This window comes from Pongo abelii, chromosome X (genome assembly GCF_028885655.2).
Source record: "Pongo abelii isolate AG06213 chromosome X, NHGRI_mPonAbe1-v2.0_pri, whole genome shotgun sequence".
NCBI classification, from domain to species: Eukaryota; Metazoa; Chordata; class Mammalia; order Primates; family Hominidae; genus Pongo; species Pongo abelii.
Window position 1 is genome coordinate 130,230,098 of NC_072008.2, and position 27,766 is coordinate 130,257,863.

At 36.7% G+C, this 27,766-nt stretch overlaps 1 protein-coding gene across 1 annotated transcript; it reads left to right on the plus strand.

Annotated features, from left to right (window-relative positions):
* SH2D1A (SH2 domain containing 1A) lies at positions 1 to 26,133 on the plus strand. Its single transcript, XM_054545038.2, has 4 exons — positions 1 to 584; positions 18,748 to 18,811; positions 23,148 to 23,292; positions 24,331 to 26,133. Exons 1-4 carry the CDS (start codon positions 448 to 450, stop codon positions 24,369 to 24,371), a joined length of 387 nt encoding a protein of 128 aa, XP_054401013.1. The 5' UTR covers positions 1 to 447; the 3' UTR covers positions 24,372 to 26,133.
* Positions 26,134 to 27,766: the final 1,633 nt, after the last annotated feature.

The following is a 27,766-nucleotide window of genomic DNA, read 5'->3' on the forward strand; positions in this document are numbered from 1 at the left end:
CAACTTGCCTCTATCATCAACTCCTTACGGGCTAGTTGAGCTAAGTTATTCCTGGTGGCCTCTGAGTAAACTGCAAGAACAGAAGCATTACTAAGCATCCCTGTCTGAGTGCAAGGGTGTGTGTTGGCAGCACAGCCCCAGTCTTGCAAAATCCTTCTTCCGATGTTCCTCTCTTCTCTGTATGAACCCTGTCTTGGGGGGCAGAAGATGGAAGCCCTTGGCAAGCTCGATCGAACCAAGCTACTAAATTGCTGAGCTCGTTTTAATTGAAGTGTGAGAAGGAGGTTTAAGGCAAGTAGACAACATCCTGTTGTTTGGGTGCTTCTCTCTTTTTTGCACATCTGGCTGAACTGGGAGTCAGGTGGTTGAATTGTGCCTGGCTGCAGTAGCAGCGGCATCTCCCTTGCACAGTTCTCCTCCTCGGCCCGCCCAAGAGTCCACCAGGCCATGGACGCGGTGGCTGTGTATCATGGCAAAATCAGCAGGGAAACCGGCGAGAAGCTCCTGCTTGCCACTGGGCTGGATGGCAGCTATTTGCTGAGGGACAGCGAGAGCGTGCCAGGCGTGTACTGCCTATGTGTGCTGTGAGTATGATACGGTGGACATGGGCCTGCTGAGGGTGTGGGCGGTGGGCAACGGCTGGGGCCAGGGTGGAGGCTGAGGCAGGCAGGGGCGCCGGCGTTAGCAGCTCGCCGACGCCTCCTCCATGGCCCACCCTCAAGTCCAGCCCAGGGCCGTGGTGGAACACACTTTCGCCTTAGTCGCTTGCTGGGAATTTCATTCCCTGGGCCTCCTGCTCTCCAGAAGGCCCTCACCAGAGCCTTTTGGGGCAGCTGCAGAGAATGCCCTTTCGGGTGGTGAAATGTGGTCCAGAGTTTACCTTCACTCCGGGAAAGACCCAGGCTCCCCACTTCCATTTTGACCCCTATGGGGTGGCGCCCTGGGAGCCTTACTCTAGCTCTCTTTAAAGGACTTTTGAAGTGTCATCCCAAAGGAAGAGCATGACATTCAGGGAGAGGAGGCACATTAAGAAACAGAGTCAATTACTTTAAGAATGCAATGCCAGTTAGGTCGAGATGCTGAGAGAGGAGGGGGATGTGTGTGAGTAAAATCACCTCTCTGGATCTGCTGATGTAGCATCCTTTAGAAAAGTAGTGGGGGGCGGGGAGGGGCAGGGGATTTCAGAAATAGGACCCTTCTTGATAAACGTTAGGACTCACAATAGTCTTAAAGGGAATGGAGGGAAAACACCCTTGTTATGATTCAGCTTTGCCATTTGCCTAGGCATGTCTCAGTCTAAGGCTTCATTTTGAATCAAATTCGTCTGCGTCTTTGCTCCAGGGCTCCGGAGTCAGGCAGATCTGAGACTTTGTCCTGTGCTCGTCAGATGTTAGGTTTGTGACTTGGGCAAATTAACCTCTCAGTCCCCCAGTTTTCTTATCCATTGAATAGGTATCATATTACTGCCTACCTCATAAGATTAAGTGCCATAATGCAGTAAAAAAATTAGCACTGGGGCCTGACACCTAGTAAATGTTCAATAAATGTAAGCTATTGGTATTATTATTATACCAAAGATATATTATTATTTTATCTTCTCTTTTCAGTCGATTTCTTTTAGGAATCATGGGGGCATTTCTAAGGAAGGACGTAGCTCAGGCATTATTGTCAGCAGGATAAAAAAAAAATCCGTGAAAACAGCCCTGCATTGTAGGTTCTAGACAGAAACCAAATGAGGTTAAATGCTTGGTAATAAGTTCAGCATCTGATAATACCCCACAAGAGTTTGAAATACCTTATGGGTCAGTGAAGAAAGATTATCCTGATGCTGGTGCTAGAGGATTTTTCACTGTATATTGGTTTTTAAAAATGGTCAAGCCTTGTTTGCAGCAGCTCTCAGGTCATGCTAAATACATTTTTCACAAAGGCTTCCAGGGAAATACATGGAAGCTGTTGAATGTCTTGGGCTTGAATCTTTATGTTTTGCTTATATAATTATTGTTCCCGTGTGGAACCTAAGGAAGGGCAATGAAAACCAGCTAGGATTCTTAGGCTCTTTTCTCATTGAAAGAAGGTGGAGTGAGTGGGTGGGTGAAAGGCACTGCTTTAGGGAAGCTGACAAAGGAGATAACATGCTCCTTAACCCAAAGGTGAAAAAGAACGTACAAAACAAGTCTGGGCAGGGGAGGGACAACAGGGTATAGTGAGAGGCAAGATACACCTAAGGCTTCAGCCTCACCGGGCTCCTGGCCGTTTCTCAAGCTCCTCAAAAATGCCCCCACCTAGGAATTCTGCGCTTATTGTTCCTTCTGCCAAAAATACCTTCAGTTCACATGTTTGTTCAACTGTCTCCTCCCTCAGAGAGGACTTGCTTGACCACCTATCTAGAATAAGTGCCCTCTCCCTGTCCCTGATACACTCACTCCATCTCTTTATTTTTCTTCAAAGAGCTTTAAACTATCTGATAATTTGCTTGTTTACCTACTTATTGCTGGGCTGTCCTGCAAAAATATAATCTCCATGAAGGCGGAGATACTGTCTCCATCACCAGAAACACAGGAACACATAACAGGCACTCAGCAGATATTTTTGAATTAACAAACTGTCAAGGCAAATTCTGTTCTTTACTGCAATAAACGGAATGGACATTGAGAGGTTAGGGTATGGACTCTGGGAAAGTCACTCAAATTCTCTGGGACTCAGTGTCCATATTTATAAAACAGGAATAGTAATGTGTATCCTACCTTCTGCAAAAGATTGCCTTAAGTACCTTATGCAAGAGAGAAGGACAGCTTTAGACTTTTGCCTATGTAGGCCGGAACCACATGAGGAATTAACTTAGGCAGGTGAGAAATTATCAAGCATTTAAGTTTTCACCCAAAGTGAATCTTGCATAAATACAGTTTTTATGACTCTTAGTTCTCCATGAAAACCTCCTTGTGAAGTAGCCGAAAATACTAGACAAATTGGGAGTTCCCTTACGGTGTCTTTCAAATGGTACACTGGGGCCTCAAAGTCTTATGAGACTGTTAGGGTGATAGCCAGAATGTGCTGCAGAGGGAAGATATGAGGATACATTGCCTTTTATCAGTTTCTCAATGTTTTTGAGTTGAGTGTCCCTTTTGATAAATGTAAAAATTTCATTCCCTCTTTTTGGTGCTACACTGTAATTATAAAATCAAATTTTATTTAGAAATAAACCATGTACTCATTTTAAACCAAAACACTTATGCTTATGATATGCAGTCGAAATAACAATATAAGTGGTATCATATACACATGGACAACAAGGTATAGCTGACAAACATGCACTGATTGTAGGGTTTACTCAGAATGGTTTCTCATTCTATCTTTTGTTTACTCCTATTAACCAAGAAGATTCAATTGAGCTATAGTTTTTATATTTTTATTGTAGAGATAATACATTTCATATGCCTTTCAAACTGTACTTTAAACTGTACTTTCAAATGATGCTTGCCCTTTTCCCCGGTTCTGAACCTCCTAATAATGGCTTTCAGATATGGCCTTTTCTTCTGTTCTGATTTAGAAAATCGAAAATTGAACTGCTTCATAAAGCACTAAAGGAGTTTTCCATTTATAGGATTGCTCACCTTCATTTTAAGTGATAAGTACTTCTTTCAATTACTTTCTCTAAATAAATATAGATTTTTGTATAAGTCTATTAAAAACAGTTCCTTATACCTATTCATTATAGACAATTTGAAACATATAGATAATAGAAATTAGAGAAAAATCATCTATAGTTTTATAACCTAAAGATGACTATTGCTAATAATTAGGTGAATTTTCTTCTATATTTTAATAAGAGGAATTGCTTTTTGAGCACGTGTGCTCTTACAACTGTATTCTTACGAGTGACGTATTTGACTACTAAAAAGTATGATTTTTGTATGCGTCAAAAAAAGTAAGGGCAAACACCAAACTTATAAAAGATACCTTGCAACAGATCAAGGATTAGTTTATGTGTGTGTGTGTCTGTGTGTATATATATATATATATATGTAAATAAATTTACGTGTGTTAAAAAAGTATGATTGTATTCTTGTATTCTTACAGTTGTATACATTTCCAATTTCCCACTTAATATGAAAAAATACACTCATATATAATATTCTTAGAGACAACTTTGAGATGTTATTTTTAATGGCTGCATGGTAGTCCAGCTAGCTAGTAAGTATACCATATTTTGCTTAGCCAGTCACCTACTTTTAGACATTTGACTCATTCCATATTTTTGTTATTATAAATTCTATCAGGATGTATATTTCAGTACATTAAAGTTTCCTTGCATTTATGATTATTTCCTTAGAATGAATTTCCAGTGTGAAACTTCTAGGTCAGAAAACATAAACAGCTTAGGATTCTTGATATATACATGATCATGAGATATTTTCCCTAAATGGTTATTCCAATCTACATGCTCACCTGTAATGCATGAGTGGCCGTTTCACCACACCCTCACTAGAAATGGGTATTGTAGTTAAGAAAATTTTCCCTTGACATTTGGCCTGTCATTTTTTATTTTATATTTACACTCTATCTCTTTATTTTTCACATTTATATTCCTTTGGTTAGTGACTGTCATTTTATATGGTTGTTAAGCTGTTGTATTTCCTCACATGATTTGGCTTTTTGTGTATTTTTCTCATTTAACCAGTTGAATCATACTTTTTTTAAACACACGCTATGTGTATATATATATATGTGCACTAATCCTTGATCTATTGCAAGGTATCTTTTCTAAGTTTGGTGTTTGCCCTTACTTTTTTGACACATACAAAAATCAAACTTTTTAAAATACATTGTAAATTTATGTATATACCAATCCTTGATCTGTTGCAAGGTATGTTTTCTAAGTTTGGTGTTTGCCCTTACTTTTTTTGACACATACAAAAATCAAACTTTTTTAACACATTGTAAATTTATATATATATATATATATACATACTAATCCTTGATCTGTTGCAAGGTATGTTTTCTAAGTTTGGTGTTTGCCCTTACTTTTTTTGACACATACAAAAATCAAACTTTTTAGTAGTCAAATACGTCACTCGTTTTCTTTGTGATTGATTTCTTCCTTGGCTAGAAAGTCCTTTCCCCTTGAGATATGTCATAAAACTTCACTGCAGTTTTTGTTTTAAATTTATGGTTTTGTTAGTTTACATTTACCTCTTTAATTCCATTTGGAGTTTTATTTTGATGTGGATAAAGGATCTAATTTGATTTTGTTTCCAGATAGCTAGCAATTGTCCTAATATAATTTATAAATACAACTTCCATTCTTCATTGATTTGCTAGCCGACTTTACCATATATTAAATTCTTATGTATAACAGTTACTGTTTCTGGACTATTTGTCTCAATTGATCCATTTATTCTTGCACTGATAGCACTATAGTATGATAATGTTTTAATATATTTTAAAAATTATTTGCTATTCTTATCTGTTGGTTCTTCAAAATGAAATCTAGAATCATTTTATTAAGTTAAAAAAAATTCATTGGACCAAATGTTTTAGCTCTCACATGCGAGTGAGAACACATGATATTTGTCTTTCTGTGCCTGGCTTATTTCACTTCACATAATGACTTCCAGTTCTATTTACATTTCTGCAAATAACAGGATTTCATTCTTTTTAATGGCCAGATAGTATTCAATTGTATATACATAGCACATTTTCTTTATCCATTCATCTGTTGCTGGACTCTTCTATATCTTGGCTACTGTAAATAGTACTGTGATAAATGTGTGGGCGCAAGTATCCCTTTGATATATTGATTTCCTTTCCTTTTGATAGATACCCTGTAGTGGGATTCCTCAATCATATGGAGGTAGAGAGTAAAATGATAGTAAATGATAGGAGGTAGAGGTTGGGAAGGGTGGAAGGCGATGAAGAGAGGTTGGCTAATGGGTACAAACAGAAAGTTAGATAGAAGAAATAAGTTCTAGTGTTCAGTCGCACAGTAAGGTGACTATAGTTAACAATATCTTATGTATTTTAAAATAGCTAGAAGAGTACTTGAAATGTTCTTACACATAGAAATGATAAATGTTTGAGGTGATAAATATCCTAAATATTCAAATCCCCCAATTTGATTATTACAATGCATACATGTGTTGAAACATCACACTGTACCCCGTGAATATGTACAATTATTATGTATCAAAAATTTTTTTGAAAATACCATTGGGGTTACATTAAATTCATTAATAAACTAAGAATGAATTGTCATCTTTAAATAATTTAGTCTTCCCTTCCCATAACATAAGTCTCTCCATTTATAATTTTTTTGTTTATATCCATCAATCAAGTTTTATAGTTTTCTTTTTGTATGTCTTACACATTTATTGTTATTTCGAGTTATTGTGTGTATGAATGTGTATGCCGATTTTTAAAAATCATAAATGGGATCTGTTTCCACTATGTTTTCTGTTTCATAGGAAAGCTACTGATTTTATGTTCTGTTCTTGTATTTATCCAGTGTACTGAATGCTCTTATTAATGCAGATAGTTTTTTTTTTAAGTTTATTCCCTTTGTTTTTTTTAGATACATCAAGTTTCTTTTCATTGAGGTACATATGTGCTCTCACATTTCTTCCCTTCTCACCCTCAATGTAGACAGCCATTGGGAAAGTTCTGACTGCCCAGTGGGATTGATGGTGATAAGACGAGAACTAATTTAAAATATTTAAAATAATTAGCTCAAAAAATAGTTTATTTCCATAGTTGGCATCCTTCTGGACATATCTGCCTTTGTTTGCTACTTATCTGACGGAAGATTTGGAAGAAGAAATGCTGTTATAATTCTTTAGCTTCAAGGACACATAATGAAGTCATTTATGTCTTTAGATAAATGCATAATTATCTTTTTGTCCTTTAAGTTTTAAAGGGACAACTGGGAATAAAGTGCCTGTCAAACAACTGAACTGGAGAAATGGGGGAGGAGCAGTGATGAAATAAAATTCCAGTTTATCAGTTGCAATAAAGGGGAACAGTGTGGCAAAGAACTTGAAATTATAACTTAACTTCATTTAGTGAGAAATTACAACTTACAGTTAGTTTTTGAATTCAACTGGATATGTGCCTTGGTGCCACATCTATCTTCATGATAACTTAGGCCACCAACATTATTTTCAATTTCCTGAATACAATCCAGTGGTAAAGCGAGCCCGAAAGCCAGCCTAGGATTAGGTTTGCCACATATAAACCACCAAATGGATAATTCACGGCAAATAAGCCAAGTACTGACTCTGGTTGACAATGTAAAATTAAAGTTGCAAGATTAGCCTGAAGATGTCATTTAGCTTAAGCAAAGGGGGAGTCTGGGTTGATCTCTTTCGGGCTCTCCCCACCTGGCCTCTTCCCTTCAGCTCCCTCCACTGCCCTCCTTCTCTCAGTGGACAGTTCCAGCTCCATGTCCAAGGAGATTCCCTCCCTTTTTGAGAATTGTGCTTTTGGAATTGTCTTAAAGACCAATTTGTTAATACATTCCCTCTAGTATAAGAGAGGGGTAGCATAGAATGGTGGTTAAGAGCCCAGATCTTCCAGCCAGATCTCTGGGTGTGCATCCCAGCTCTGACCCTTAACTAGCTATTTTACCTTGGGCTGGTTACTTTAACTTTCTGTGTCTCAGGTTTCTTACCTGTAAAACGGCAGATGGTGATAATGAGAGTACTTATCTCACAGGGTTGTTATGATGATTATGACATGAGTTAATATTTGTAAAGTTAACATGTGATGTGTGTTTTTAATACAAATAAAAGCTCTATAAATAATTGTAATACAAAGTTAGAACATCATAAGTATACGTAAATAAAACTTGATATGGAAGTTCAGGGGAAGAAGTGATTATATTTATTTTCGTGACTCATCAAAATATCACATAGTTTTACCATCACACTTGAAGTTGAATGACTTTCAACTGTTTCAAAAATTAAAATTCTCTCTGAAAGAATAAAGTTTGGGCCATTGTAAGTTTGGAAAACCCTTGAATCAGAGTATAGTCTCAAAAATAATGGCTTTGTATAGGATACTATTCCTCTGGATATAAAAGTTCTGAAACATTTGTTAAAAATCATTATAGTTGTGTCTTGAATTTTGTATGTAGCGTTAGTTCGTATAGACATAGAGGGCATAGGTACTGGCTGGCTTTATTTGAAATGTCATGAAGAAGTCAGATGTAGCTAAACGTTTTCTTTTGTGTAGTACTTGACGTGGTATAAAAAAGGAATTGATGTGGATTTGTCAGTTCTAAACCAGGATCTGTCCCCAACACTGACCCACTGAGAAAATGAGAAATAAGTCAGGTTGGTTGCTTCTTGTCCATTTCTAACCTGAACACTTTTTTACAGTTAGAGACAACTTTTGATGAAATAAAGACAAATTTCAATATCAGCAGAGACTAGATTAACACATGCTTTATAGTAATTAAAATAAATTAAAGGCAATGATAAAACTCCACCGTTCTTTAGCAATTATTCATTTTCTGATTTTTTTGGTGATACATTTTAAACTCTAGGATTATCAAAAAGTCCAAAAAAGCTTTAATGAGGGAAGGAAGTTAAAAATTACACTACGTTGCTGGTTTGTCTGTATTAATGGAGGGAGTCAGAGGAAATATAATCCTAAAGGGGATGTAACAATTTAAAAAAATGAATTACATTTTTATGAGTTGTGATTTGCTTAGGCTAGGTTTGTAAGTCTCCAAATTGTAATTCTGCTTGTTTTTCTTAAAAAATTAGTCACTTAAATAACTATATGAAAAAATAACATGCAAGAATGCATTTATGTTAGTTTAAATTTACTTCTAGTTTATATACACACAGGGACAGACAGTTTTGAATAGTTGTAATCAGAGTGGCATCCCCTTGTGCCCACTTTTTACACATACTGTCATTTTATTTTTTTATTTTTATTTTTTGTTTTGTGTGTGTTTTTTAAAATACTTTAAGTTCTAGGGTACATGTGCACAACATGCAGGTTTGTTACATATGTATACATGTGCCACGTTGGTGTGCTGCACCCATTAACTCATCATTTACATTAGGTATAACTCCCAATGCTATCCCTCCCCCCACCCCACGACAGGCCCCAGTGTGTGATGTTCCCCTTCCTGTGTCCAAGTGTTCTGATTGTTCAATTCCCACCTATGAGTGAGAACATGCAGTGTTTGGTTTTCTATCCTTGCGATAGTTTGCTGAGAATGATGGTTTCCACCTTCATCCATGTCCCTACAAAGGACATGAACTCATCGTTTTTTATGGCTGCATAGTATTCCATGGTGTATATGTGCCACATTTTCTTAATCCAGTCTGTCATTGATGGACATTTGGGTTGGTTCCAAGTCTTTGCTATTACACGTACTATCATTTTATGTCAACATAGTCCATATACTTAAAGTTTTTTGGAAAACCTAGGACTCTAATATTTTTGAATTTTGGCATAATATTTTATTTGCTTATTTATTTGTTTATTTATTTATTTATTTATTTATTTATTTATATATATGTTTTGAGATGGAGTCTCTCTCTGTCGCCCAGCCTGGAGTGCAGTGGTGTGATCTCAGCTCACTGCAACCCCTGCCTTCCAGGTTCAAGCGATTCTCCTGCCTCAGCCTCCTGTGTGGCTGGGATTACAGGTGTGTGCCACCACACCCAGCAGTTTTTTTTTTTTTTTTGTATTTTTAGTAGAGACAGGGTTTCACCATGTTGGCCAGGCTGGTCTCGAACTCCTGACCTTGTGATCCACCCACTTCAGCCTCCCAGAGTGCTGGGATTACAGGCATGAGCCGTCGTGCCCAGCCAGCATTAATATTGTAAACCTTCACCTTTGACAGAGAAAGTGTAATTTTGAACCATTGTTTCTGCTATAATTCCTTTATTTCTCCCTAATTTATATATTTATTTCTAAATTGGCAAAATTGTATATATGTATTGTGTATGACATGATGCTTTGAAATATGTATACATGTGTAATAGCTAAATTGGGATAATTAGCATATGCATTACCTCACATACTTATATTTTGTGATGAGAACACTTAAAATCTTCTCTCTTAGCAACTTTCAAGAATACAATACATTGTTTTTAACTATAGTTGCCATGTTGTACAATATATCTCTTGAACTTTTTCCTCCTAACCTAAATTTTTTATTCTTTGACCGAAATTTCCCAATCCCCACCCTGCACGCCCCTGCCAGCCCCTGGTAGCCACCCACCATTCTACTCTTGGCTTGTATTAGTTCAACTTTTTAAGATCCCATGTATAAGTGAGACTACGCGGTATTTGTTTCTCTGCGCATAGCTTATTTCACTTTACATACTCTCCTCCATATTCATCCATGTTGTTGTAAATGACAAGATTTCCTTTGTGTTTAAGGCTGAATAGTATTCCATTGTGTATATACAACACATTTTCTTTATCCATTCGTCTGTTGATAGACATGTAGGTTGATTGCATTATGTCTTGGCTATTGTGAATAATGCTGCAATATACATGAAAGTGCAGATTTCTCCTTGACATGATGATTTCATTTCCTTTTGATATATACCCAGCAGTGGGATTGCTGGATCATATGGTGGTTCTATCTTTAATTTTTTTGAAGAACTTTCATACCATTTTTCATAATGGCTGTACTAATTTATATTCCCACCAACAGTGTGCAAGGGTTCCCTTATCTCTGAATCCTCTCTTGTTGTCTTGTTTTTGATAATAACCATCCTAACAGGTGTGAAATGATATCTCATTGTGGTTTCATTTGCATTTTTCTGATGATTAGTGAGGTTGAGCATTTTTTCACATACTTGTTGGTCATTTGTATATTTTCTTTTGAGAAATGTCTATTCTGGTCTTTGCCCATTTTTATTTTATTTTATTTATTTTTTTTGAAATGGAGTCTCGCTCTGTCGCCCAGGCTGAAGTGCAGTGGCACTGTCTTGGCTCACTGCAAACTCTGCCTCCCAGGTTCATGCCATTCTCCTGCCTTAGCCTCCCGAGTAGCTGCCTTTGCCCATTTTTAAATGGGATTATTTGTTTTCTTTCTATTGAGTAATTTGAGTTTCTTTTATATTTTGGATATTAACCCCGTATCATATGTATGGTTTGCAAATATGTTCTCCCATTCTGTAGGTTGTCTCTTCACTCTGTTGTTTCCTTTGCTGTTCAGAAGCTTTTTAGTTTGTTGTAATCCCATTTATCTATTTCTGCTTTTGATGTCTGTGCTTTTGGGGTTCTACCCAAAAACAATTCCCTTATTTTGAGCAATTATTCCTTATTTAGGGGTACTTAGGTTGGTTCCATTTTTTCACTATTAAAATAGGGCTAGTATGAAAATCTTTGTCAAATTGCGTTTTCCTCTTGACTTGTTTCCTTGGAGTGTATGAAGATAAGCAAGGTTATGCAGTCAAAAATATGTATGGTTTTATAGGTCTTGTTATATAACTTGCCAGTTTGAACAGCGATTTTCCATGGACAGGGACAGAGTATGTTTTGTTTGAAAAGGCATATTCAATATTTTAGTTTAATTTTATATTACAAAATTACTGGTTTATAATAGAAGCTATAGAAAATAAAACTAAGAAATCTTATTGTGGAAGAAAGGAAAAAATGGTTCAGAAACACTGTCCTATGAAGACTGAAATGATTGACAAACCTTCAGCTTATACTAAAATAAAATTGCATTCTTAAAGCATAGACTGAATGACTATGGAGGAGGTGGCACAGAACTACCCAGGGCAGGTGGAAGAAGCCAGGTTGACAACAGGGAAGTTGCCATCAATATTCCCAATGAGATGTGGGCATTCTCTTTACATTTTAATCAGTCCTTCTGTAACTTTAATGTTCATACAAATCACCTGGGCATCTTATTAAAATCCAGATTCTGATTTAACAGGTCTGGGTGGGGCCTGAGAGTCTACATTTCTAACAAGCTCCCAGGTGATGTTGATGCTGTTGTCTTGGGAATGCAATTTGAGTTGCACTGTTTTAGATCTCTTCCATGTGTGACATATTATAGTAAGAGTTGACTACAGGGGATCCTTGGTCAGTTACTTCAGTAACTTGAAAGTGAAAGATATAAACTGCTGGCCTATTTGGGGGGTGAAACAATTTTGCTCATTCAGAAATTGGAGGGGTTGTGGGGGGAAGGAAATTGTTAATATTAGATGAGTTAATCATGAGAAGTTTTATGTACCATTCACACCAGGTTGTTCAGAGACTGAAGGAGGTAAGAAGTTTTGAAGTGGTACTCAGGTTCCTGCTACCTAACTGAAAGTGAGATAAGATCAGATTCGTTAGGAAACAATTCTCAAAACAGACTCATTTACTCTGACTAAATACATCTGAATGATAGTAGGGAGATAGAGTCATTATATTTTTTAGAGACCCACTGTTTTAGAAAGTGGAAAACTTGTTGCTTACCATTCTGCTTATCTTGTTGCTGAGATTTTAAATAATGAATCTCCACATCACCCTTATGATACTGAATTATTGCCATTAATCATTTCTCATAGGGAAAATGGAACTAAGAACCTATGCTGTTTCACTGCTTCCATCTCCATTTTGCTATGTGGCTTTAAGAAAATCACTTAAAGGCTTATGTTGAGTTCCCATGGTGAAAAGTGGAAATCAAAGCTCTTGCCTTGTTCCCCATAGAGTACTTGCTGAAGTTAGTGGGCTTTGAGGTAGATTTCAAGTGTTTAAAAAGACAAAAGACTTTAACATTGTAATATTGTATATTTATTCAGCATATTATATATAGGCATATATCAAGCTATTTTATATATGATCTAAATATTCTGGTAATCCTTCGTAAAAAATAAAACCGTATAATCCACATCAGTAGTTAAATTGACCTTTTGTTCAGTGTCATGAATCAAGTAAATCTGAATAGTGTGTTTCAGATATTTTTTGGCCCTTTAGGTAATCAGTCCTGATGCATATTGACGAAAGATATAGTACTTTTTCTTTTTAGATAGAGTCTCACTCTTGTCGCCCATGCTGGAGTGCAATGGCGCGATCTCAGCTCACTGTAACCTCCACCTCCTAGGTTCAAGCGATTCTCCTGCCCCAGCCTCCCGAGTAGCTGGGATTACAGGTGCCCGCCACCACGCTAGGCTAATTTTTGTATTTTTAGTAGAAATGGGGTTTCACCATGTTGGCCAGGCTAGTCTCGAACTCCTGGCCTCAGGTGATCCGCCCACCTCAGCCACCAAAAGTGCTGGGATTACAGGCATGAGCCTAATTTAATTCACATGTTTAAATACTTTTATTTCCAAAGGAGGTTAATGGTAAATGTGATCATCAAGTCAAGCATGACCCTCTGCTTGTAAACACATTGATTTTAACCAGAGTTCAGTGCATGTCCTGGCTAGGTGTGGTGGCTCACAACTGTAATCCTACCACTTTGGGAGGCCTAGGTGGGAGGATAGCTTGAGGCCAGGAGTTCAAGACTGTCGTGGTCAACAGAGCAAGACCCTGTCTCTGCAAAAACTAAAAAAAAAAAAAAAAATTAGCCAGGCACAGCAGTGTGCACCTGTAGTGGCAGCTACTCAGGAGGCTAAGGCAGGAGGGCAAGGCTGCAGTAAGCTATGATCACCCTACTGTATTCCAGCCTGGGTGGCAGAGCAAGACACCATTAAAAAAAAAAAAAAAAGCATGTGTCCTAACCAAAAGATCTCTATTGACCCAAACTTGTGCCCAAGAATAGCAATCATAAAATTTATGAAATAAATGATTTAGATTCACATTTGATTGATTCACAATTGATTTAGATTCCCATTCAAAATCTGAAACAATTCATTATAAAGTTTACCTTACTGTTTTATGAGGTAAAATTTTATTAGGCAAATTAAGTAGGATTACTATATATACTAAAATATAACAAATAATCTATATCCAGTACAGTGTGGGGATCAGGAACTGGGGATCTAGAGTCAAATGGGCCTGATTCAAATCCCATTTTTGCTTCTTAATCTCTAGTCTGATTTTGGTTATTTAACATCTCAAAGTCTCAGTTTCCTCATCTATAAAATAAATATTACAATACAAACCTAATAGGATTTTTGTGGGGTCCAAAGGAGATAATGCATGTGCTATAAACTTAACTTCTTATCCTCCTAAATTCACACGTTTAAACCCTTACCTCCAATATGCTTGTATTTGGAGATAGGACCTCTAGGAGGTAATTAAGGTTAAATGAGATCATAAGGATGGGGCTGTAATCTGATAGATTTGGTGACCTTATGAGAAGAGGAAGAATGCACGTACAAAGAAGAGGTCATATGAGCACACAGCAAGAAGGCAGCTGTCTACAAGCCAAGAGAAGAGGCTTCAGAATAAAACATACCTTACCAGCACCTTGATCTTGGACTTCCCAGTCTCCAGAATTGTGAGAAATAAATTTCTGTTGTTTAAGCCACCCTGTCTATGGTATCTTGTTATGGCAGCCTGAACAGACCAATACAGATTTTGGTACTGAGAAGAGGAGTACTGCTGTAACAAATACCTAAAAATGTGGAAGTGGCCTTAGAACTAGGTAATGAGTAGAGGCTGGAGGAGTTTTAAGGTGTATGCTAGAAAAAAGCATAGACGGCTGTGAACAGAATGTGGGTAGAACTATGGATGTTGGAGGTTATTCTGATGAGGTCTCAGATGGAAATCAGGAACATGTTACAAGATGTTCCTTGTTATAAATGGTAAAGAACTTGACTGAACTGTGTTCTAGTGTTTTGTGGAAGGTGGAATTTGCTGAGTAAAAAAATTGACTATTTATCTGAGGAGATTTCTAAGCAAAAAGTTGAAGGAGTGGCTCAGTCCCTCCTGACTGCTTATGGTAGAATACAAAAGGAGAGAGATGAATTGAAGAAGGAATTGTTAAGCAAAAGGGAACTGGAACTTAAACATTTGGAAAATTCTGAGCCTTTATGTATTGCAATAAATGAGGAAGCTTGTTCTGGAGACAACACTAAGGGTGTGGCTGGACTATCTATCACTACTTAAGATTACTTATGATGTTAACCAGCCATCTGAGCAGAAGTCAGGAATAGAGTTTGGAAAAAAGCAGCAGAAATATTACCAGTTTGGAGCAAAGAGAACAGGACAGTATGGTATAGTTATTTGGCTGCAAACATGGTTTATCTTTCAAGAAAAGGGAAGAACGACCCTGAGGGTGATTCAGAGATCACCAGGGCTGCCATTCCTACTATAGGCCCAGAGTGCACAGGCCTGGAGGGTAAGGCTGCCTCTACCTTGGTTTCAAAAAGTGAGACTGACATCCAACAGAGCCACATGGGTGGGGCCATCACCCTAGCCAAAGGATGTGGCCACCTTACAGAGCTGTGGGGGTGATGCTGCTTTCCCAGTGAACCTGAAGGGCAGAGTATTGAATCAAAGAGGATTATTCTTGAGGCTTAAGAGCTAATGGAGTTTGCCTTGCTAGGTTTTGGACTTGCTTGGGACCTGTGACTCCTTTATTTCTTCCAATTTCTCCCTTTTGGAATGGGAATGTCTATCCTCTTCCTGTAGCACCATTATATTTTGGAAGCACATAGCTTGTCTGGTTTCATAGTTTCACAGCTGGAAATAAATTTTGCTTCAAGATGAATAATGCTGCTAGTCTCACCCAGATCTAATTTTATTTAGATGAGACTTTGGACTTTAGATTTTAAGTTGATGCTAGAATGAGTTAATTTATTTTGTGGCCGTTGGGATGGTATAAGTGTGAGAAGGACATGAGTTTTGGGGGTCAAGAGTGGAATGATATACACTGAATTGTGTTTCCCCATAATATGTTTAAGCTCTAACTTCCAACATGACTGTAATTGGAGATGGGGGTAATTAAGGTTAAATGAGTTAAATCATAAGGGTGGGGCTCTAATCTGATAGGATTGGGGGCCTTATTACAACAGAAAAGGCTGTCTGAGTACACAGCAAGAGGTCAGCTACTCACAAGGCAAGAGAAGAGGGCTCAAAATGAAACTTATGTTGCTGGCACCTCGATCTTGGACTTTCCAGCCTCCAGAACTGTGAGAAAGTAAATTTCTTTTATTTATGCCATTCAAGGTATGGTATTTTCTTATGGCAGCCAAGCAGACTAATACAGCAAGTAAAACTCTTGGCATGTAGTATAAATCAATTAGACAAATATACAATATAGATATAAACTGAGTAATGGGACGGAATGTTTACCCCATTTAAAAGGATAAGCTGCTTTTAGGAAAATAAAGTTACAACTAAGGCACTTTGGAGATAGTCCTAGTTTACAGAATTTTAGAGTTGCTTTTCCACAAAAGTATAATTAAAAACAAGCAGCACTTGTTTTTAATTCATATTTTTTTACTATTACTTCATTTATAATATATTATAGAGTAATACAGTAATACAGTCATGTGCAATATAGCAACATTTTCCTTAATGATGAACAGCATATACAATGGTGGTCCCATAAGATTATAATGGAGCTGAAAAATTCCTATCACCTACTGATGTTGTAGCCATTGTAATGCCACAGCACAATGAATTACTTATGTATTTGTGATGACACTGGTATAAACAAACCGACTGTGCTGTCAGCTGTATAATAGTATAGCACAGGCCAGGTGTGATGGCTCGCACCTGTAATCCCAGCACTTTGGGAGGCTGAGGTGGGTGGATCACCTGAGGTCAGGAGTTCAAGACCAGCCTGACCAATATGGTGAAATTCTGTCTCTACTAAAAATATAAAAATTAGCCAGCCATGGTGGCATGCACCTGTAGCCTCAGCTACTCAGGAGGCTGAAACAGAATTGCTTGAACCCGGGAGGTGGAGGTTGCAGTGAGCTGAGATTGCACCACTGCACTCCAGCCTGGGCAACAGAGTGAGACTCTAGCTCAAAAAAAAAAAAAGAAAAAAAAGAGAAAAGAAAAAAAATGTGTAGCACAGACAATTACATACAGTACACAATACTTGATAACAAATTACTGTGTTACTGGTTTATGTATTTACTGTACTGTACATTTTATCATTATTTTAAAATCTACTCCTACTTATATAAAAAACATGTTAGCTGTAAAACAGCCTCGGGCAGGTCCCTCAGGAGGTATTCCAGAAAGCATTCTGGAATACGAATATCACAGGAGATGACAGCTCCATGTGTGTGACTGCACCTGAAGATCCTGCAGTGGGATAAGATGTGGAGGTGGAAGACAGTGATACTGATGATCCTGACCCTCTCTGTAGGCCTAGGCTAATGTGTGTATTTGTGTTTTAGTTTTTAACAAAAAAGTTTAAATAGCAAAGAATACATAAAATAAAAATTTTAAAACAGAGAAAAGCTTATGGAATAAGGATATAAAGAAAAACAGTTTTGTACAGCTGTACAATGTGTTTGTGTTTTAAGCAAAGTGTTATAAAAGAGTCAAAAAGTTTAAAAAAGTTTACAAGTTTATAAAGTAAAAGAGTTGAAGCTAGGATTAATTTATTATTGAAGAGATACAGTTTTTTTTTTTTTTTTTGAGACAATCTCGCTCCATCACCCAGGCTGGAGTGCAGTGGCGTGATCTCGTCTCACTGCAACCTCCGCCTCCTGAGTTCAAGCGATTCTCCTGCCTCAGTGCCTCAGCTTCCCAAGTAGCTGGGACTACAGGTGCGTGCCACCATGCCCGGCTAAGTTTTTGTATTTTTAGTAGAGATGGGGTTTCATTGTGTTAGCCAGGATGGTCTCGATCTCCTGACCTCGTGATCTGGGAAATATAAATATTTTAAAATAAATTTAGTGTAGCCTAAGTTTACAGTGTTCATAACATTCTAGTAGTGTAATGTCCTAGGCCTTCACATTCACTCACCACTCATTCATTGACTCACCCAGAGCAATTTCCAGTCCTGCAAGCTCCATTCATGGTAAGTACTCTCAACAGGTATAGCATTCTTTATCTTTTATACTATATTTTACTGTGCCTTTTCTATGTTTAGATAGGTTTAGATACACAAATACCATTATGTTACAATTGCATACAGTATTCTGTACAGTAACATGCTGTACGGGTTTGTAGCCTGGAGTAATAGGCTATACCACATAGTCTAGGTGGTATACCATGTAGGTTTGTGTAAGTACAGTCTATGATGTTTGCACAACAACGAAATCACCTAATGATGCACTTCTCATAATGTATCCCCCTTGGTAAGTGATGCATGACTGTGGCAATATTATATTGTTATACATTATAATAGTAATTTTATAAAAATATAGTTATATTCAAGTTATAGTATTATATCCTTATACTATTGCTATTATATTTATAACAAATATTATTAATATTAATAATTATTTATGTGGGCCTGATAGTGTATTATCCCAGTGAAATGTTTTCACCTTAAGTTTCGATATGTACTTAAAAATAAGTCTATTGTTTGTTAAAACGATCTAATAATTCATGGTTTTATCAATTACAACAGGTCCCTGTTGTAGTTTCTTTCTGTCCAAACAGTCTCTCAACTTGACAAACCTTTAGGAACATGAATTTCCATATTTCAAAAAATGAAAAGATAAAGAAATCTCACTGGAAACTGTGGTTGGGCAGATACAATATGGAGACAAGTTAGATTCACTATGCTTTACTTCCTATGAATGCAATGACATCATATATGTGTGTCCTAGTATATGTGACATTTATATGTAATATTAAGCTCAAATTTACAGTATCCATTGTTCTTTTGGAATCTTTTAGTAATGGAAGTTTATTCTTTCACAGGTATCACGGTTACATTTATACATACCGAGTGTCCCAGACAGAAACAGGTTCTTGGAGTGCTGAGGTATAGTTTTATTTATTTTTGCTTCTGGGGGTGTCAAGGAGGTATTTGAAATTTAGGCTCGTTTTATAAAAGAGCAAATTATACATTATTAAGTATTCATAAGGTTTAAATCTCTAAAGCTCCAATCCAAAATTGTTCATGGGTCATTAAGAAAGCTTTAGAGAATTTTGGTCCCGGTCCTGTTTAGCCATCATTTTGCAGAGTTGTATGACTTTGGGAGAAAGATAAAAAAGTTGAAGAATTATGTCAAACTTTTAGTGACTATGTGAAATCTTAGCAAGCATATCAAAAGTAGGTAAAATAATTAAATGAACAATTATTTACCAAATGATACCAATATGAGTGTTGGTATCATGGGAGATTAAAAAGCATGATGCTTATTTTCTAAGAGACTACAATATCCTTGGGAAGTTATAACTTGAAATTAAACAGTTACGAGTGGAAGAAACTAGTCTTTGTTAACAGGTGAATCTGGGTTCCAGGTCTGTTTTCCCCTCCTCTCTGATAGGTCTATGATCTTGGGCAGGTTACTTGACTTTTCTGTGAGCCAGTTTCTTCATTTGTAAACTGAGCCTAAGAATCCTCCCTTACGCCCAGGGCTGATTTTGAAAAGTAAATAAGATAACACACATAAATAAGCTCTTTGCCACAAGGCCTGGCACACAGTGAGCCCTCAAAAAAGTGAACTCCTGAAAATTGCCACAACTCCTATTAATAACTCTGTGCATTTAAAATTTTCTGAAGTCTAGACTTCAAGAAGTTAAAATAGCTCTCACGTTTACTAATTTATCAGTAAGTTGGAAAGTACAAATTACAGACCACAAATGTTTTGAACCACTGAGATGAATTAGGCCAAGTTTTCAAACACACTGTTGCTGTATTATGTAAGGATCATTAAAACTATAATACTAACTAAAGATAAAGTTATACCATTTCTAATAAAAACTATTTATACCTGTTTATTTAAAAAATTATCTGTATCACTGCAGAGATGATTGAATAAGAAATTAAACTTTATTATGAAGAAAGTTATGTGTAATATATACTGACAAACACACACACACACACACACACACACACACACACATATGTTTGTATATTATTTCACCAGAAATAGCTCTTCTCCCCAGAGAAATACCCTTCAGCTGCTGAAGAATATTATGTAAGGAAAGGATCTTAAATTCTTAGGGTTTAACAACTTTGTTTTTAAACTTGTTTTCCTGCATTTTGAGTATAACATCATATGAGATTGTTACATGCTTGTGATCATGTTAAAGAAGAGAGGGCTTATTGAACACAAATGCCCCCTCATCGTGTTGTCTGATCTGACCTTGTTTGTATTATAATATTGTAATTTTCTGTACCAAGAGAGCAGAAGATTGGCATGACTTATCCCCAAATAGAAAATAGTTAAAAAAATTCTTTAATTTTTGAAATGCATATTGCATTTTTTTCTATCTACTAAATTTACCTTCTTAGCAGTGCTTTTCTAAGGTGAATATTAAACTAGTGTATATTCTCAGAGCTCATACCACCTGACTGGAAAAAATTTCTCTAGAGCATATTGAAGACCAGCTGTGATCTAATACATGTTTCCATGGGTAACTAAGAGGTGACAGTATGGGAGATGTGCAAATTTGAAGAATAGCTGAGTTCAGTGACAGGATGAGAGTTGTCAGTGGTACAATTCTTGTGATAAATGTATTTTCAAAACTGGGTAAATGATAGATATTAATACTGATTTTTGGAACAATGTTTTAGTTTGCCATGCTGCAGGAAAAATCAGGGCAGTAGCACGCCATCATCTATGCATATATTGTGCTAGAAATCTAGGTAAGTGAGATTTGTTTTAAAGAGTGTAATGAAATCGAACCCTGGCCCCACTGAATTATGAAAGACAGGTATCATGTGTTTTTCTAGTTTTAGAGAGACTTTTAGGTTAAATCATTGCCTAGTGTATTATATGACTCAGACTAAAATTTTGTTAAATTGTTAATTTAGATAATTCCACAATCTACTTTCATTTATTAATATGTGATTTGTTGGCAATACATTATTAAAAATGTACTGACATCACCCTGTTGACATCAGTGTCTTCAGGCTTTACTGGGTATATGATCAGGAGATCAGCAGATGTTAAATAATTGTCCTTATTAATCTAAGTAAAACACTGTAAAATAGGCCAGTCATTTGCTTATGAAACATCAGATCCCCAATTCAAATAGCTTCCACACTTCCAGTGCTATTATTCCTTTCTGTTAGCATGGATAATCAAGTGTTAACTACATATCAGTACCCATAAAAATGTTGCTTCTCTGTTTTGTTTTGTTTTGAGACAGAGTCTCACTCTGTCGCTCAGGCTGGAGTGGTGGAATGGCACGATCTCGGCTCACTGTAACCTCTGCCTCCCATGTTCAAGTGATTCTCGTGCCTCAGCTTCCCAAGTAGCTAGGATTACAGGTGTGTGCCACCACACCTGGCTAATTTTCATATTTTTAGTAAAGCCAGGCTTTCACCATGTTGCCCAGGCTGGTCTTGAACTCCTGACTTCAGGTGGTCCGCCGGTCTCAGCCTCCCAAAATGCTGGGATTACAGGTGTGAGCCACTGTGCCCGGCTATGCTTCTGTTGATAAATGATTTTACAAGCCACAAGAAGCTAAAAAGATGTGTGGTTTGAAATCTTTCCACACTTTGGGAGTGTATAGTTTTTCTTCTGTTTGATGACCCCAGCTTCGCTAGATCCTGTTTGGCCCAGTTCTAATCTGAAAGGCAAGAGACTGGGTCCTGGGATTCTGAGCCAGTTCTGCCACTGGTTGTCTGTGTGACTTTGGGCAAGCTGATTAACTTCTTTGCATTCACATTTTCTTATCTGTCAAATGGGAATAACTGAATCAGCCAATAACTGCCATTTTGTGAGGAAATAGTGAAAGCAAGAGATAGGAATGTGCTTTGAAAATGAAAAAGTGCACTGAAGAAAGTATAAGGAGGCAATTTGTGCCTATGACCTACATTTGCAGTTTGGAGATTCTATCTTGGAACCAACGAACTGTTTGGACTTCTGCAAGAATGGCCATGTTATTTTGGATGAGTTCTCAATAGAGCTTTAGGAAGGTGGAGGGTAGGTGAGAGAGTGGAGTGGAGCTGGGTGACAGAGTGTTCTACATCTACTGTGAACATATGGGGGAACACTAATATAGAGCTAAAAAGAATTTTTGTCATGTTTTCAATGAAAAATTACCCCAACATAAGGAAATGACTGAGAGTTACTATGGATAGTGTAGTATGCTATCTTCAGCATACCACTATCTAGCTGACAGAAGTCTTCATGCCAGCCTTCATGTTTTCTCATTAAATGCTAAAACAACAAACAGCTCCCACCTCAAAAATCTACCAGATGGAATAGCTGAAAAACAACTTAAAAAAAAACTAGTCATTGTTCAATTGCTCATAGCAATACTATTTTATTTTATGTAGAATGACAGGTTTGAGCTGATGCCTGAAGCTTGGCTCATAAGCTTTTGCAGGAAATTGTTGTTGATTTCAGGCAGTGTCTTTGCAAGACAACTGATGTCAGGAAAGCAACACATTTTAATAGTCACCTGCAAATAACTGTCTCTTTAAAAACACACAAATAAATAAATAAAGGTGACCTTATATAGTCTTTCATGTTCATGTCATAGAGAAAACCTTGTTACAGTGACGTGCTGATGGAGAGAACAATTTTGGGAGTATAGGGAAGTTTCCTAAGGAGGAAAAATTTTAATGTGAAGAACGGCGCAGGAAATATTGTGAGGTGAAAGAGTATGAGGACTGAACTAGCCGTGCACTGTGTGTATCATAACAGCCAATTTTTAATTTCCTGTGTAGCATTTTATGTTGTGGGATGATGGCAGGGAGGATGGGTTGTTGGTTTTTCTTTTGTTGTTGTTCCTCAGGCTTTTTATTAATGACCTGTAGGATCTGTTTTTTTTTTTCCTGTTTAACTGCATCCCCTCTGTTGGTGAATTCATTGTGGGTAATGGCCTGTATACCCTTAGAGGTTTGAGATGTCTGTTGGGGAGCAGGCAGGAAGGGCAGGGCGATGAGCAAGAGCTTGTACAAACTAATACCACCTTTGGGAGAACTGAAATGACAGCTCATTAGCTCCTCTTGCAGGGAAATTCAGCCAACCAAAGTAAGCTCTTCTGGAATGTTGTTTTTCCTTCTTCCTTATGTTTTCAAATATTTCAACAAGTTACACAAATGTTACCTCTCTTAGCATCCCTAGCACATTTTGTAGGTCTTTTTGTATCATCATGAGATAGGTAAATTATTTGCTTGGCCTTTTATTTTCCAGACAGCACCTGGGGTACATAAAAGATATTTCCGGAAAATAAAAAATCTCATTTCAGCATTTCAGAAGCCAGATCAAGGCATTGTAATACCTCTGCAGTATCCAGTTGAGAAGAAGTCCTCAGCTAGAAGTACACAAGGTACTACAGGTATGATTTCCTCTTAATTTTTGACAGGCTTTGGAAGCTCAGAGTTATGAGTCAACCTGTTCATAACCATATAATCAATTAGAAGTTATGTAAGAAAAATGCAATAAGAAAGTAGATGTAGCCAGCAAGTCAAATGAGAGGTGACAATTTATGTGCTATAATTTTCATCTATTATTCTATAAACTTTTAATAAATCTCGGTAAAAACATCAAAAATTCTATAAGCCCATAACATTTTAACTGCTCTTGTCTGTCTCATCTTGTTCTTTCCTGTCCCTTTAATAAGTAGCTAAGTATGATTTCACTTCACTAATTCAGACACAAATAATGTGAAAGATGGTATAATTCAGAGAACACCTGGGCTGTCCTTTACCTTTGCTTAGTAAACTCTTTTTTCCTTCAGGGACATGAAAGCTAACGTTAGCCTGGCACACATGATTCTGATTTCTGAATTGGTGGTGCTTGAATTAATGACATTTTTCTGAAGCAAAGGAAATTAAATAGTAGACTTTATTGTTCCACTGGCACATATTGTTACATATCCTGAGCAAACCTATTTTAGTGTACGTGTCATGCTAAAGACTGAACACCAGCCAATGTCTGTAGCTATCTGATATGTGACTGTTTACTCCTCTATTGAATGGGGTTTATCGTTTGTTTGGAGTAAGAGGATAGGCCTTGATTGAAACAATAAATATTTATGATAAACAAAAATGAGTTGTTATGTCCCTTTTTGACAGGGACCTAGGCTCAGGCATAAACTGACAATTAGACTCAAGTGGTGAATTAAATTAATGAATAGTTAGCCTTTATAGTACGAATGCAGATAGAGCTCTAGTTTCTAAGTTGGCTAGTTGTTTTTTTCTGCCTAGTATTCCATTCTTTATAACTCAGTTTTAAATAATAATTGCTTGAGGTATGTTACTGTGTTGTGTCATTGTGAGTTTTATGCAGCTGGAAATTTTATAAGTTTGAATTAATCTGTAATTTTAATAGTTTGTAAGTTTATGTTTTCTTGATTTTTGTTATTTTTCTTTAGGGATAAGAGAAGATCCTGATGTCTGCCTGAAAGCCCCATGAAGAAAAATAAAACACCTTGTACTTTATTTTCTATAATTTAAATATATGCTAAGTCTTATATATTGTAGATAATACAGTTCGGTGAGCTACAAATGCATTTCTAAAGCCATTGTAGTCCTGTAATGGAAGCATCTAGCATGATGTCAAAGCTGAAATGGACTTTTGTACATAGTGAGGAGCTTTGAAATGAGGATTGGGAAAAAGTAATTCCATAGGTTATTTTCAGTTATTATATTTACAAATGGGAAACAATTTAAAGGATAATGAATACTTTGTAAAGGATTAATGTCAATTCTTGCCAAATATAAATAAAAATAATCCTCAGTTTTTGTGAAAAGCTCCATTTTTAGTGAAATATTATTTTATAGTTACTAATTTTAAAATATCTTGCTTGATTGTATGGTGGGAAGTTGGCTGGTGTCCCTTGTCTTTGCCAAGTTCTCCACTAGCTATGGTGTCATAGGCTCTTTTGGGATTTTTGAAGCTGTATACTGTGTGCTAAAACAAGCACTAGAAAAAGAGTGAAGGATTTATGTTTAATTCTGAAAACAACCTTCTTGCCTAGCGTTCTGATGTTGGACAGTAAAATCCACAGACCAACCTGGAGTTGCAAATCTTATAATTTAAAATATGCTCTAAACATGTTTATCGTATTTGATGCTACAGGATTTGAAATTGTATTACAAATCCAATGAAATGAGTTTTTCTTTTCATTTACCTCTGCCCCAGTTGTTTCTACTACATGGAAGACCTCATTTTGAAGGGAAACTTCAGCAGCTGCAGCTCATGAATAACTGATTTGTAACCAGCCTCCTTTTAAAGTAACCCTACAAAACCACTGGAAAGTTTATGGTTATATTATTTTTTTAAAAAATTCCAAGTGATTGAAACCTACATGAGAGTCAGAATTTTATGCGGCATTTTCTTCTCACATTTATATTTTTGTGATTTTGTGATTGATTATATGTCACTCTGCTACAGGGCTCACAGAATTCATTCACTCAACAAACATAATAGGGCGCTGAGGGCATAGAAGTAAAAACACCTGGTCCCTGCTCTCAGTTCACTGTCTTGTTGGACGAGAAAACAATAACGATAAAAGACAGTGAAAGAAAATAACAATAAAAGACGAGGAAAAAATAACAATGAAAGTTGATAAGTACACGATAAGTGAGGTTCCCCGTGTGTAGGTAGATCTGGTCTTTAGAGGCAGATAGACCTGGTCTTTAGAGGCAGAACGAGTCAGTGCAAATACTCTGGTCCATGGGCCATATGAAAAGGCTAAGCTTCACTGTAAAATAATAACTTGGAATTCTGGGTTGTGTATGAGTGTTGGTGAACTTGGTTTTAATTAGTGAACTGCTGAGAGACAGAGCTACTCTCCATGTACTGGCAAGACCTGATTTCTGAGCATTTAATATGGATGCTGTGGGAGTACAAAAGTGGAGTGTGACCTGAATAATGCATTATGGGTGATTTACCATTTCTTGAGGTAAAAGCATCACGTTAACTTGTAAAGGAATTTAGAAATCCTACTTTCATAATAAGTTGCATAGGTTTAATAATTTTAAATTATATGCCTTGAGTTTAAATTGTAATAGGTGTAACTAATTTTAACTCTATAATGTGTTCATTCTGGAATAATCCTAAACATATGAATTATGTTTGCATGTTCACTTCCAAGAACCTTTTTTTGAAAAAAAGCTTTTTTTGAATCATCAAGTCTTTCACATTTAAATAAAGTGTTTGAAAGCTTTATTTACCTAATTTGTCTTGAAATATTCCTTATAATTCCTTATTCAGAGACTGATGCTATTAATAAACCAAATAAAGGATTGATGATTATCTTATCAGAGTGATTCCCTGGAAAAGGTAAGTGCTTTTCTGATTTTGTTGCTGTCAAAGTTCCCAGTTGATGGGCCTACTTCCTGTCTTCTTTGGCTGGCCTTTTATTGATCAAGTTTTTTTTTTTTTTTTCACCTTTTCTTTCCCAACATGAGCATCCTTGCTATCTTCCAGTACGTAATCACTTGCACCTTTACAGAAAGGTCATATCCTTGCCGTATCTAAAATATTGCCATGCTAACATACTGTAAGATGCTGAGTCAAGGTAGAAAAATGCACAATCTATTTCCAAGTGTGCAGCTCTCTTCAGAAAAAAAAAAGTGTGTCAGCAAGCCCAAAAGGAACATGACAGCTTATCAGATACTTATTCATTTCCTCTGAAATTTGTTCTTAAGAGATAAGGTCAGTAGGGAGACAAGCTTAGGTAATTGTCTGTTTGGCTGTTACAGGCAGGGAACCTTTGTGGTAGTGCACAGGTAGAATAAGTCTGTAGAGAATGCCTCTGATTAAGTCCTCTGCTATAAATAAAGGGCTGGATTTAAGATATTCTTTGGGGTAGAATGGACACAGAATTAAAAATGTGAGAAACAGCTTTAAACTCTGTTAATAATGTTTCAACATCAGCTTATGTTTTATTTGATTCACTTTGTTAAGCTTAGAATCCAAAGTCTACTACTAGTAAAATCCAGATTTGCCCTTGAGCATTTCAAGGTTATAGGATGCCTGGTCTTCCTGTTAGGATGCTATACATTCAACTTTGATACCTGTGTTTTCTCTTGCAGTAAATGGGATACCATTATTTTGTAGTTTGCAACTAGGGGGGAAGTTAAACTACCCAGTTTTGACATTTTCCTAATTTGGGGTGATTGGCCAAACTTGTAGTAAAAGGCTGAATTCTTATCATTAGGTCATTTAGTTCTTAAATGAAGATTTTTTTTTTTAATGTAGCAAGATATAATAAGGCTGACCAACTGTTTGGATAGAGCCCATTAACATATATGGAATTGAGATATATATATATACATCTTGGTTGCACACATACACACAGAAATAGAACTGTTTTCTCACAAGATGACAAAAGGCTATACTACATATCACATTCAGTATTGGACAGAGAAAGTAAAAGCAGGAATGCATAAGACCTGATTTTTTTTTCTTTCTTTTTAGTCACCTGGTGGGCCATTTAAACATTTTATTTATTTATTTTTTAATTTTTATTTTACTTTAAGTTCTGGGATGCATGTGCTGAATGTGCAGGTTTGTTACATAGATATACATGTGCCATGGTGGTTTGCTGCACCATCAACCCGTCACCTAGGTTTTAAGCTCTGCATGCATTAGGTATTTGTCCTAATGCTCTCCCTCCCCTTGCCGCCCACCACCTGACAGGCCCCAGTGTGTGATGTTCCCCTCCCTGTGTCTGGGTGTTCTCATTGTTCAACTCCCACTGTTTTTCATCTTTGTCACTGATTATCCACGTGACCTTAGGTAAGTCAGTCTGTTACTGTTTTTGCATTTGCCAAGTAGGAATAATTAAGTCGTACTAACTT

What these genes read in the sequence shown, in the direction of transcription:
- SH2D1A (XM_054545038.2), top strand. Translation starts at nt 448, where the DNA reads ATGGACGCGGTGGCTGTGTATCATGGCAAAATCAGCAGGGAAACCGGC. An exon ending in GTGTACTGCCTATGTGTGCT is followed by an intron (nt 585 to 18,747) that starts GTGAGTATGATA and finishes ATTCTTTCACAG; the next exon opens with GTATCACGGTTACATTTATA. An exon ending in CAGGTTCTTGGAGTGCTGAG is followed by an intron (nt 18,812 to 23,147) that starts GTATAGTTTTAT and finishes TTTATTTTCCAG; the next exon opens with ACAGCACCTGGGGTACATAA.